Consider the following 13,880-nt stretch of genomic DNA (forward strand, 5'->3'; position numbering starts at 1 on the left):
CAACCAGTAGCCCTCCACTTAACACAATATTAGGAGAAGTTCATCTTGCTTTGTTTTGATTTTATTCTTGAAATATATATTATTTGGCATCAATCCGAATGTTCTAAAGCTTCTATCGCTCGATCAATCAATTTGAGCGAGACAACGAAAACTACAAATTCCCAAGGCACATAAAGGCGCAAGTGTCAAGTGCTTCATCAACTAAACACTAAATCATCGCAGTTACCAAAATTCATTCCCACCAGCAGGATACCAGTTCGAAGGAATGACAAATCATCAGCTGCGGGCAGACAAAAAATTTAACACACCAATCAAGATTGTGACAAGCTACATAAATATGTGGTTATTAAAAATTACTACATAGTATGCATATATGCTTTGAAATTATTTCAGCGTCAATATTTCTGCACATATAGACATTGTGAATAGCACCAATAATAATTAGAAGGCCTTGGTCAATGAAAAACCTTGTGCAGGAACATAGCAATATTAAACGAACGTCTGGGACTTAGTTCACATAGCTACTTACATGAGTGGCGAGTCTTACACTAATTTCAAAAAATCAGACACTATATAACTCAGAGCAAGCAGCTTGTATTGCGGTTAATACTGCTGGAGTCGCAAGGCGTCATTCATCAAAGACAGCGGCATGTCATGAAAAGCCGCCATAGATTACACGTATATCGTGACTTGTCATGTTGTTGTGAAGGTTGCATAATATGTAATCAGTAGAATTGATTTATATATATTCAAATGAATGCTGGATGTAGGTTACTATAAGTGAGTTGAATGGAACACATTTAGTCATCTGATTGATCACTTTGCATTTGAAATATTGGTCACATCTGTGAAATGCTGATACTATAGCAGCATTAAAGAAATGCTATGGGGACCACTCCAAGAAAATCCGAGTCACAATGTGCTTTCAAAGTGTAGGAATACTGCTATAAGTGGATGTGCACAGAATGAAAGCATGAAGACATGTTGACAGATAAATAGATATTAAATGGTACATGGACGGAAAGTAACATGAAGAATCATTGGTCATGATTAGTATAGAAACTGATTGCATAAATAGCACGCGAATTGATTGTACCAGTAAAATGAAAGATTAACAGATTGTCCCTAAAGCATAATAATTACATTTTCTACGAAGTTTGGAGTTTAGCCTACATCCTTCTGAAGGAAAATAGTAATACATGCAGAGTTGCAGAGTTCTAGAAACTGTGTCACAATCACAGTAAAAATCATGTGGGAACAGCCAACTGTCTTTAGCAACTCAGGAATTTTTTGGTTCAAGTCAGAGAGTTATACTGAGTTTGGTGATGGGTAAAGTCAAATTACATTGTCCACTGGGAATTAAGTCATATTTTGTCAACGTGAAAAGATATATGTTTTGAACTGATTGAAGGTATGAATCATGACAATTTAGTTGTCTGTTGCTGTCGCTAACGCAGACAGATAACACTAACGACTTGATATTTGCCAAGATGGTGTTATTGTTGATTACTTCCACAAAGAAAATTAAAAAAAAAAACAGAGAAATTAAATGTGCATGATTTAGGATGCATTTCAAATACTTGAGTCTTGAGTACTGTAGTTTAGGAGTTGAAACAGATCAGTATACATTGTAGTATCTCAGAGGGGGCACATTTGAGGATGAATATGCAGTTTTACAATTCTTATTCCAAATTCAGAGACTCTCAGAAACCTAATCAAGTCTAAATAGAAATCTGAACTGAAAAAGGATTTGGGAATTCAATGCAATATGAGGATCAGTGACACTTTCAAGTTCTGCCAATTACATGGGCCTATTGAATTCAATATCGTGGTGTGGTTATTCCGGGACCATATCAACGAGGGAAAGTTATTCCAGACAATAATCACCGAGTCACCTATTTGAACCTACAAACAGATATAAATTACAGTTCATGGCCACCACACGGCCATCTTCAAATCCTGAAGTCTAAAAAATGGCCAGTTTAGAGGTATGTCCCAGTTCTATTCATCCTACAATCAACAACACGTATTTGAACAAATTAAATAAATTACTGTACTCTTTGACCAGTTCAGAAAATTAAGTTTGCCCACTGTCTATTGGTGAAATCTCCGCCAACACAATTATATACGGAAAGAAAAACTACAACACAAGTAACTATTCAATTGCAATCAGAACGTTTAAGAAAAGACTCGTGAACTACTCTTGTATGCACAAGACCTGTTCCGATACGTTCAACAGATAAATGATAAGCTTATTAGGCTACAACAAACGAACTCACAGCATGAACTAGTCCCGAGATTGAACAAATTCAGATTTTAACATCAAAACTAAACTTAAGAAGATAAAATCTACACAGCATCACATGTCACAGTCAGTCAAAAGACATTTCAAACCGCTTAATAACACGACAGGATGCCATACTCTACTTCAAAACGTATAAACGAATCTCGATGCGAAAAATCAATAGACGCCAATTGTAGTCACGTTAATTCGTGGTACCCTGTACGACGCAATTTTCATCTGCAGTATGTAACTCGTCGGGGGGTACCTCAAGAAGGCCGAGCCTTTTCACAGCACGATATTGGTCGGGTATCTCCATGAGAGCATGCAATGCGAGCGCCGTGTCGGCGTGCTTTGATCCGAAATCTTTCAAAACTTTATTGTACTCCACGAATTGAAAGTTATCAAACCGACGTTGCGGCAACCAATCGTCAAATCTGTACAATAAATTCCACGGGCCGTCGCCGACCCCGACAACCACAATGCCCAGAGGATGCTCGGAAGCTTTGATAATAGCTTCCACAGTTGGGCCCTCGTCCACAAACTGACCGTCCGCGATGATCAGCAGAATATGAAATGTTTTATTTTCTTCTTCCACAATTTCGATTGCCTTGTTGATAACAGGCGCGTAACTGGTCGGCCCGTCAAGGACAACCTTTGCCACTGCGGACCTGTACAGCGACTGTACTTCGTCAAACGATGTGCATGGTATGTAAGCAGGATTCAAGTGGAACGTGTCTTTGTCTTTGGTGACAGAGTCGCCAAACCCGTAGGCATGGATACAATGAAGTTTGTTTGTCTTTTTTCTTGATAAAAAATGGCCACGCGTTGACCCCGTTTCATGCTCCTGTTGCGGACACATCAGAGACGGTAGCGTTCTGCTTAATATTTCGATCACATGCTGATACGGGTTCATAGACGAAGGTCTGAAAAAGAATGAACCAGTGGGTCAGAGAAAAGCACGGTCTACAACTGTCATTAAAACAAGAAACAAGCTTTCAGCACGCCCTGATAACTTTTGGAATATTATGATACCCGATGACATCATATCTAATGTAAGCCGACCATTATTCATTGTATTTTTCATTGCCATCCCAAATGCGATTGCATTCATAATTTTCCGAGCCGTATGACCGCTCCAGTGTTTTAATATTACCTGGGCTGGAAAAGATATGAGTTGCCAATCATTCATATCATGGAAAATAGGAAGCTCATAAACATTCCCATGAGCATTAGGGTGGAGTGAAAAAAAGAAAATTTTGAATTTCAAAAAGTGCCTCTGATATTTGGCCCCAAATCAAAAATGAATAACTTCTATCATAATTTCAGGTTCTTACGCCCTCTAGTGGCCGAGCTTATTCACCAAACGAGTCGAAAATACCTAATTTTGCCATATCCTGATAACCGCTTATGGTAGAAAGCCAGTTTTGGGTTTAAAATCTGTGGAAGCAACATGTTTCTATCTCACTTCCATAGAACGTTGTCCTGAAAATGTACAGAAAAAAAGTTACAAGCAAATTGTCGATTTTTAGACCGCCATTAAAAGTGTTGGATGGTTGTACCAAATTTGCAATGCCGATTAGCATGTTACTGTTTGTTGCATTGCTGCTTTAACAACGAAATCTTGTTTGAAGGACTTATCAGTTGATTTTTATATCAACCAAGTATAATTTGGATAGTAGAGAGCATGATTGAACTTTCTTCATAGTTGCAACGGAGCTACATGACCATTGGATTTGGTGCAATGTATTTTCCATAAATAAGTTCCTATTGCGCGAAAAGTCAATAAACTGATGTTGAAATTTAGTCAACTAACTCGGTATCACTTACAGGAGCTGCTGCTGCAACTTGTGTATTGCAAGATGTTGGAATAATCAACTAAAAAAGTGATTCGTTTGTGGTAGATCACGGCAAATTAAGAGGAGAGAGAGAAAGGTGCAGAAAAGAAATACAAAGAAGAGAAGCAGAAAACTTAAATCTTGTGTATGGACTCTACTTCGATGGAAGAAAAGATGACACTTTGAATATGGTTGAGGCACCCACTGGAAAATGCTCTATGACAACAGACCTGGAGGAACATATTGTTTTAGTAGGATAACCAGTTGAGTATTGCCTCTGTCACTTGTCACCTCCCAATGGAAAAGGTCGTATTTTGGCAAGAAATATATCGGTTTATTTCCAACACTGACCTCTGCAAAATCCCAGCAGTTGTGAGATCAGACGGTACAGCTTCAATGACAGGGAGATTCAAAGGCTGCATTCGTGCAATGGAAGAAATTTTACAAAGACCACTTCAATGGGCTATCTGCTTGCTTCATGATAATGAGCAGCCATTCTACATATCCGCCTTGAAAGTTGTCATTTATAATATTGTATTGCGTGTTTGAATTACGCATTGCTGTGAAAACATATCTTAATGGCAGCTCATTACCATGAAGCAAGCAGATAGCCCATTGTAGTGGTCTTTGTAGAAGTTCATTGCACGAATGCAGCCTTTGAATCTCCCTGTCATGGAAGCTGTACTGTCTGATCCCACGACAGCTGGGTTTTTGCAGAGTTTGGTGTTGGAAATAAACTGATACATTTCTTGGCAAAACACGACCTTTTCCATTGGGAAGTGACAAGTGACCGAGGTAATACTGACCTGGTTCTCCTACTAAAACAATATGTTTCTCCAGCTCTGTTGTCATAGAGCATTCTCCAGTTGGTGCCTCAACCATATTCAAAGTGTCATCTTTTCTTCCATCGAAGTAGAGTCCATACACAAGATTTAAGTTTTCTGCTTCTCTTCTTTGTATTTCTTTTCTGCACCATTCTCTCTCTCCTCGTAATTTGCCGTGATCTACCACAAACGAATCACTTTTTTAGTTGATTATTCCAACATCTTGCAATACACAAGTTGCAGGAGCAGCTCCTGTAAGGTCCAATGCATTATACCGTTCACAAACTCTTGCCAAGTTGATCCCCAACACATGGTGTTGGTTTGATGGTTGAGCACCTCCCATAAAAGTTGAATCATTACCAGAAGATGTTGATTAAGATTGCATTGACTCTGAATCACTTTGATTAAAGCTGAATTGCCCAATAGAAGTGCTGGCACCTGCATTAGAATCACCGGTTGTTGGATTGAGCTTGACTGCCTTCGAAATCTTTCGTCAGCTGATGAAAGAGGCACAGCGACAACCAAACATTTTCCCTTGCGCTCTGCTTTCTGATCTTCAAATCTTTCGGTGCCATCCTTAAGCCACATTGGAGTGCAATTTTATCTCTCTGTTTGCTATCGCAGCAGAAGATGCCAAAAAGCCTATCAATATCTTGCAAGAACGTAGTTTCCATTTCTTTATAAGAATTTGATGTTCTAGATTTCTTGTGATACCGAGTTAGTTGTCTAAATTTCAACATCAGTTGATTGACTTTTCGCGCAATAGGAAACTCATTTATGGAAAATACATTGCACCAAATCCAATGGTCATGTAGCTCCTTTGCAACTATGAAGAAAGTTCAATCATGCTCTCTACTATCCAAATTATACTAGGTTGATATGAAAATCAACTGATAAGTCCTTCAAACAAGATTTCGTTGGTAAAGCAGCAATGTAACAAACAGTAACATGCTAATCGGCATTGCAAGTTTGGTACAACCATCCAACACTTTTAATGGCGGTCTAAAAATCGACAATTTGCTTGTAACTTTTTTTCTGTACATTTTCAGAACAAAGTTCTATGGAAGTGAGATAGAAACATGTTGCTTCCACAGATTTTAAACCCAAAACTGGCTTTCTAGCATAAGCGGTTATCAGGATATGGCAAAATTAGCTATTTTCGACTCGTTTGGTGAATAAGCTTGGCCACTAGAGGGCGTAAGAACCTGAAATTATGATAGAAGTTATTCATTTTTGATTTGGGGCCAAATATCAGAGGCACTTTTTGAAATTCAAAATTTTCTTTTTTTCACTCCACCCTAATGAGCATGTCCCGCGTATACGCAGTTATTATTAATAATATTCAAGTCAATCTAGTCGGGAACCACTGGGGAAATGTCTGTGAACCATTTTTGATTTTGAAATGCACAAGATATTGGATATCAATTAGTGAAGAATACCTTCACAGTTCATACAATAGCCAACACACCGACCTACTGCTCAAGACACTATGCCAACACTAAACAATCTTAATGACAAGACATACATGGTAATATTATTGTTATGTGTTACGATTTTTTTTGATGTTGTGGGTTCAACATGTATTTATATCAACATTATATTCCAAAAGTCCGAACCACACCACAAAAAGTACTGTATCTTATTGTAAAGGAGCTGGACAACAAAAATCTATGGAAATTTGACTGTGTGAATCAAAAACAATCTGACCTCACTTTGCTTTTGGGCATGACAAAATAACCTTTAAATTATGAATAATTCCCACTTGATGACAAGAGAAGGCTAGCAAATGTGTCACAATAGGGCAATAAGCAAATTTGAATACTTTGTTCCATTCCTATTTCCTTACGCCTCAATACAATGAGTAGGCTACTTCCAAAATGCAATAAACCTAACCTACCCACATTTCCGCTGTGGATACTTGTAGCTGATGATAGAACTTTAGCAATCAAAAGATTTATGAAAATTCCGACTACTGTTCGAAATGTGCCGTTTATCAGAAACTCAGCAATAACACCATGGACATGCGAAAGGATTGTTGCAAATGTGAAAAATATGACTAGATTTAGTAATGAGAAAATTGAAACCCATGGTATGGTACCTCTCTAGATAAGCAAAGGAGTCATTTAGTAATTTAAAAAGAAAAGGTTCTTTAGTACTGTCAGGGCCGGATTTGATGCAAGTCATTGTAGAAAGATCGATTCAATGTATGAAATTCTTCATCTCAAACAAATGACCAATTAACAATATGACAGTGTGCAGTGTAAGCCTGGCATCATAATTCCCAACCATCCCTGAACATGAACAGTGACCATACAACAGGAGCACACATTAGAGACCATACTGCAATATTATTTGATGGGTAAAGCCTAATCTCAAAGATCAACACAGAACATCTGTAAATATCAGAAATTGTGTGACGACCTTAAGAATTCTGCATCATAACACAGGTTGGGAATGGCAGAATTAAATTCGACACTGCTGTCACATCAGCTACGACTAATCGAAACATTATCAATAATTTAGCTACACATGCCAATTTAGGACATTCAAACAATAATAAAATCAAAGACAATGGGATTTAATGTATGAGAAAGCAACTATGCAGTGAGTAATTTCCTGGCACGTGAAAGGCGACTGACTTAAGATCAGAAATAGATTTCTTCACGTAATTCAAGGGTTTATTAGTAGGTCTAGTATGTAAACACAGCAATGAGAGCAACATAAAACACCAAACATGGTTGTCTCTTGTTCAATAAACGTGAACATAATGTAGTGGGTCCGTCACTCAAGTTGGTTGAAAACACAAACTAATTATAGGCAAGCAAACAGTAATAAAGCGAATAAAATTAAACAGCCTCATCAATTTTATGAGAAATTTTACAGATGGTGAACCAGTCAGTAGATATGGATTAGACACATGATAGAGCTCATGGTAGTTATAGTTGTGTGATGACTATTAATAAGAATTGTTTAATACTAATAATTAATAATGGATCACAGAGCAATACTTATTACTAATAAGTTTCCTTGTCAACCTGTCATATTACAAGGCCAAATTGCAAGCTGTCATGGCGCTTATTAACGCTCTGAGGAAATGAGGCAATAAATTGCCAAACCCTCAATATAATTGCAGTAAGGCAGATTAGAATAAAATGAATGTTAATCAAGGACTAATATTGACCGAGTGATGGGAAACTCTATAGTAGGACTATGCGCTCAGGACTTCTTCACAAAGATCTTTCAGATCCATATATAAAACTAACATTTAGACTACATCCACATAACCAATCCTGCCTCGAGAGAATTTGGCCTTTGACGAAAATTTAAGAAAGATCGAGTTCATTACTGTTATATTAACGACCAATATTCACAGTGTTAGGGTTAAAGCGTCAAATGCTCAACCGTCATTTTTCATTTTTTCGTAAGCTCATTTTAGTTTCCTATGGCAACTGCCATCATGAATCCAGACTTTCTCTGGGTCGCGGTACCTGGTGGTATCTGACCAGGAGCCACTTAAGCAATTTGTTGCAGGTCCTCTGTAAGGGGCAGAATTCTCCAGAGGCCGAGTTAACTGTTACCCATTCAATGACATTACACAACAAAATTTCGATTACACACTGCAGTGGATCCCAGCAGAGTTCCATACCTATCATGGGAAAGTACTGATACATTCTAAATGAGTCAGTATCAACAGTCAGCAAGGATGATGATTATGAATGCGGACGAGAAACGCTGACAGATTACAAATCGCTCAACTGGCACCAATTTTTATAGTTTCGCAGATGCTTACCTACTGCTGATCCGGTGCAGAGATTGCCCTTTATTGCTGGAGCGTCCTTGCCATTCATTACTAGCTGTGAAGTCGATGCCAAGAATCAAACGACACTGATCCAAGCCAGCATTACGAATAGCCCCTGTCACATCTTCAAGCGACTTGTACCTGAAATAATTTCAATCATGGAAAAATACACTAGACCAGTGGTTCTCAACCGCCGGACCAGTGCCGGTTTCCTGCCGGTCCGCCAGATATATATATTACAATTTCATATCTCAATTACAAAATGCAAGAAATTGGATTCTTTTTCATTTATTAGAGAAATAAACATCACATTTTGAACTTATTTGGAATTGTGGAACCAATTTTTTGCATGACGTCACAATAGAGAGTTCATGGTCTACTTCAGACGTTCATCACAATGGTACAAGTGTTTTAAAAAACTGTCAAAAAGTAGCCTCGGCTACAACTCTTTTCGGACCAGCTAAAGCTGTGGGTACTTTTAAACATAGCCTACCGTAATTTTCCAAGTATATATAGTACGCCCCCATGTATAATACGCACCCCTAAAATAGCATGCAAATTCTGGGGAAAAGCCTGTACCCATGTATAGTACGCATCCAGCATTTCAGTACATAAATAGTTCCGATTTAGTATACAATGTCATTCTGTTTTGCTATGTCACTGTTGAACAATCATGACATAACGATCGCTAATCATTATACAATTAACGGGATTGTCTTTAAACGATAGTAGGTAGCAGCCAAAGCCTCCGAGGCCAGCGGCACGATAGTTCAGGCTAGCGGCACGACATCTTCAGAACGAGATCTATTACAGATGCGATTGCCAATCATTATACAATCAACGGCATTGTCTCTAAACGATAGTAGATAGCAGCCAAAGCCTGCGAGGTCGGCAACGAGATAGTTTAGGCCAACGAACCGACATCTTGCGCACGACTCCTATTACAGATGCGATTGCTCAGGCTAACGGTTATGTCGTGCGCACCAGGTCTGTTGTAGATGCGACTGATTACGCAATCGATTATATCTTGCGCACATGGCCTCTTGTATATGTATAATTGTATGCGATTGTTCGGGCCTGTCGTTGACGCGACGAATTAGCAAGAATTGCCGCGCGCGAGTACCTATTAGTGACCTGATTTCGCTCGCGTTCAAATGGCAAACCAACTCAGCAGGAGATCGCGTGCTTGTGCACACGACTCTCGTTAATTGGCAACACGCTTTCCGTTAATTGGCAGCGCATTACACTCTATAATACGAATTACTGTGCGCGATGACTGAAAATGATGCGCGATTGGAAACAAACATAAAGGCGTTATTTCAAGTTTTTATCGAAGGAGATTTTTTTCATGGCTTGTTGTACCCATGTATAATACGCACCCCCCTATTTTAGGGCAAAAATCATGAAAATTTTGCGCAATATACATGGAAAATTACGATACTTCAATTAAGCAAGTCTATAGCGAATTTCCATTTCTTTCGAAGGACACGTATAACAATCGCAACCAAGTTAGGGTTATTAACAGGACTTCGCAAACTTCGCCTTGCAGAAACTTCAATAGAAGCACATATAAATATCTATAGTAGAGCCCGATCGATATTAGATTTTTGGGCCGATACCGATAAAACCAATATCTAACACCTTCACCGATAACACCGATATATTCAGCCGATAGTCAAATAAGGTGGAATCTACCTCAAAAGGTGCATTTTCAAAACTTCATAGCATAAATTTCAACAAATTTACAGCCATTATCATACTGGAACATAAAAAAAAACAGAAAGGCTGCATCTGGACACCTTGAAAGTGCAAGCTATATGTAATACAGCAATATTCCCAGTCTAGCGGCCAAGGATTATAGTTTTATGAATCCCTACAACCCTGTTGTGACGTCACAAAAATGGCTAATATTTGTCACCTCCAATGGCCGATACCTTTAATAATTCTTTCAAAGTGTAAGATCGACGCGATATTATCGGCGAACCCATAATTGGTCGGGCTCTAATCTATAGTATCAAAAAAGCATCATTAATTGGAGCTTCCAATATCACATCCAAGTTGTCGTAATTAACTTTAGGGTGAATCTCAGTTTGTAAGGGTTCACTGATCCGCGAGATTGGTCCTAAAGTTTTACCGGTCCACGAGGTCACACAGGTTGAGAACCACTGCTCTAGACCAGTTGTGCCCAACCGCCAGTTAGTGTCAACTTAAATGCCAGTCTGCCACATACACTATCCTATTACAATTTTATATTTCTAATTCAAAATGAAAGAAGTAGTACCCTTGGCATTTAATTGGAGTAGTGGTTCTCGACCGTAGTGCCCTTGTGGCAAACTCTGAAAGGTTAAAATAGTCCATGGCACTCTAGAACTTCCAGTGCAGGAAGTGCATGAGTGCAAGATTTGGGAGCCTGATGACTGAAAAAAAGGTAATCAAACTACGTCACATCACTGTTTTTCAGATCTAGATTTTGATGCTGGTGAACTCAGTGTTCATCACACTCGGCTAAGTCTCAATATGCCGATGATGACCTTCTTTTAGTCAACAGCTTTTAAGTTTAAAATGCTATCCCGAAATTGGTTGTCATTGATTTTTGTTATATACATATGTCGACAGCAACCTTCTTCACCAAAATTTTCTGCTGCAACAACTTCACTTACACTGGTTGGAATTAAGCCAAAATTGGTGTGGAGCGTTATTTTAGGTGAGTAACCCAACAATTTTATCAAGTAGCAGTTTTTGAACAGTCCTAATGAACACGTTCGATGCTGTGTCGGGACGACGAAAATTATGCTTTACCAAAAAAATATCACTTATAAATCGCAGCGCACAAACGAACCCTAGACTCACACAAACTATTCTGTTTACCTGTCTTGGAACGCTTGAAATTCAAATGGCTCTGGCTTCTGATGTACCAGTGCATGGGGATCTTTGTACTTGTGGTTTATGTTGCTCATAAACCTCCGGAAAAAGGCGTTGTGTTCTTTTTCTTGGCAGTTACATCCAGGAATAGTACAAAAATTGATATCCGACGAGTCTGTGCTGGAAGATCTGCTGTGGCTGACGTTTTTGGCCTTTTTTTCCTCATAATAAGCCAGATACAGCATAAAACCAAACACAGCAGAAGTAATGAAAATGACCAGTGACATTTCACGGTAGAAGAAGAGTTTAATTTAAAATTGTTCTTGACGGACCATCTACATTCATTAACAACCTTCAAACTCGGTAACTAAGCTACCAAAAGGTAAATCAAGCCTCCAAGGTATGGCAGACGACTCATGACCTATTTCATGTATATATCCAATCTGAAAAATATAGCTCTATGTATCACATTCAAGTCGATCATGCTCTGAAACATTCAATACTTTAATGACAGTAACATAATTTACATAAAATTTGCACTATATTACATAGTTAACATCTCATTATAAAAATGACTTGATGATCTCCCGATCCCTTCGCTACAGCCTGGTTCTGAATTATATATACTTTGCTTTGTATTTATCTATCTGTGTATTATCAATGTTCATGGACCGAATAAATTCTCTCTCTCTCTCTCTCTCTCAATGCATATATAGGCTAATATATTTATATATATATGAAGACATTTACGAGCTTCTTGGAGGTATAGAACTTCAAAATACAATTGAATAGTATATTCATATTGAAATGAGCCCGAATATTTTCGACTGACATTCGTCAGGGGTAATCATCAGCAACTAGTAGAGAATTGGAAAGAACATTGTATATCAACAATCGTATCACAAAATGTGATGCCCGCTTTGGATATTACTTCATCAAGTTCTAGTGATAATAATTTAGCTTAAATAGGCTACACATACATACAGGATTTCTCTTACATTCAATTGACTGAATTGAGCACACATTCTACACTAATTCTCTGAATTACTTATTCGGTGGGAGAACAAGGATACCAATGATGTATGGAACGGAGATGGACCGGTTTCAGATTGAATGTTTTGTATGGGTACCAGTCATCAAAACGGCAAATTTTCAAAATTGATGACCCAACACCCCTACTTGAATCTCGGTACGTTTTGCCTAACATAACATGTGAGCAGCAATGATTCTCCAAGTTCAAGTAATTTAATAAAAAATATCAAAAAATTAGGAATTGTGTGAGCACAGGACACCGATTCCATACAGGCTCAACTCAACACCATATTGACGATTTGATTAAATCAATTCCATTATTACCACTAATCGTGGTCACTAGACCAACTTTTCACGGCCCAGTAACGAACTCCTCGCACCTTTCTTCGGAGCATAGGTAGCCGACTGGTTTGCATGATAGACATTAGCAAGAGGTATCAAATCATTGTTTCATTGCATCAATAGCAACATCAAATGTTGTTTCATACCGTACCCTGTATTGTATCGGTGTCCTGTGCTCACACAATTCTCCAGTTTTTTTTAATTTTTCGCCTAATATATATATTCAAGTAGGGTTTCATCCATATACATTTAAAACACGCAGATTGCATTGCAATCTAATAATAGACTTTGGATCTGATAAATTATACAAAATGATGCTTTACAACACGCAATAAGCAGCACTATTGGTGGCGACAATGTGACTGTTTAGTGTTTATAATAGAATGCCTCATGCCTCAATTACATTAGCGGGGGTCGGTGCTGTGGAAGGTTCACAAACATTAAATGTAAGTACCGGTGAGTTACCGGAGGTAGCGGTGGCACGATATCGAAGCATGTGATCTTCGCCAAACATTCAAAACAACAGTTGGATACGACATCACCATCACCTGGATTCCCTCGATTTCGATTGCCTACGAATCTGACCTCGCCTGCTTACTCGATGGCTGCTGCAGCAGAAACACAAGTGCAGTGCAAAGATTCTCTGATGATTCGCTGCTTTCACAGTTGACTGCGTCATTGAATATTCCTCATCTTGATGAACTACTGACACCACGCGACAGCAGGTGGAACGTCATCATAGATTAGCTACCAACGAAGGCTAGAAGCATAGCCTTTATAAAGGTCAGCAATCTCTAGTTGCATCGGTATAAGAATGGAATATCTTAGTTCTTGTATATAGTATTCAAGGGGTTTTTCAGTTACAGTGGTCCTTTACATCAGACCGATGTTCTTTATTATGA

The 13,880-nt window shown here is 38.5% G+C and overlaps 1 protein-coding gene across 1 annotated transcript; it reads right to left on the reverse strand.

Annotated features, from left to right (window-relative positions):
- Positions 1 to 45: 45 nt before the first annotated feature.
- Positions 46 to 13,658, reverse strand: LOC145446264 (uncharacterized). The gene is made up of 3 exons (XM_080324510.1): positions 11,611 to 13,658; positions 8,734 to 8,883; positions 46 to 3,207 (listed from the first exon to the last, which is right to left on the reverse strand). Exons 1-3 carry the CDS (start codon positions 11,889 to 11,891, stop codon positions 2,487 to 2,489), a joined length of 1,152 nt encoding a protein of 383 aa, XP_080180636.1. The 5' UTR covers positions 11,892 to 13,658; the 3' UTR covers positions 46 to 2,486.
- Between the last annotated feature and the right edge of the window lie 222 nt (positions 13,659 to 13,880).

Source organism: Botryllus schlosseri, chromosome 9 (genome assembly GCF_051294905.1).
Source record: "Botryllus schlosseri isolate E-star chromosome 9, Bs_hap1, whole genome shotgun sequence".
In the NCBI taxonomy this organism is placed as follows: Eukaryota; Metazoa; Chordata; class Ascidiacea; order Stolidobranchia; family Styelidae; genus Botryllus; species Botryllus schlosseri.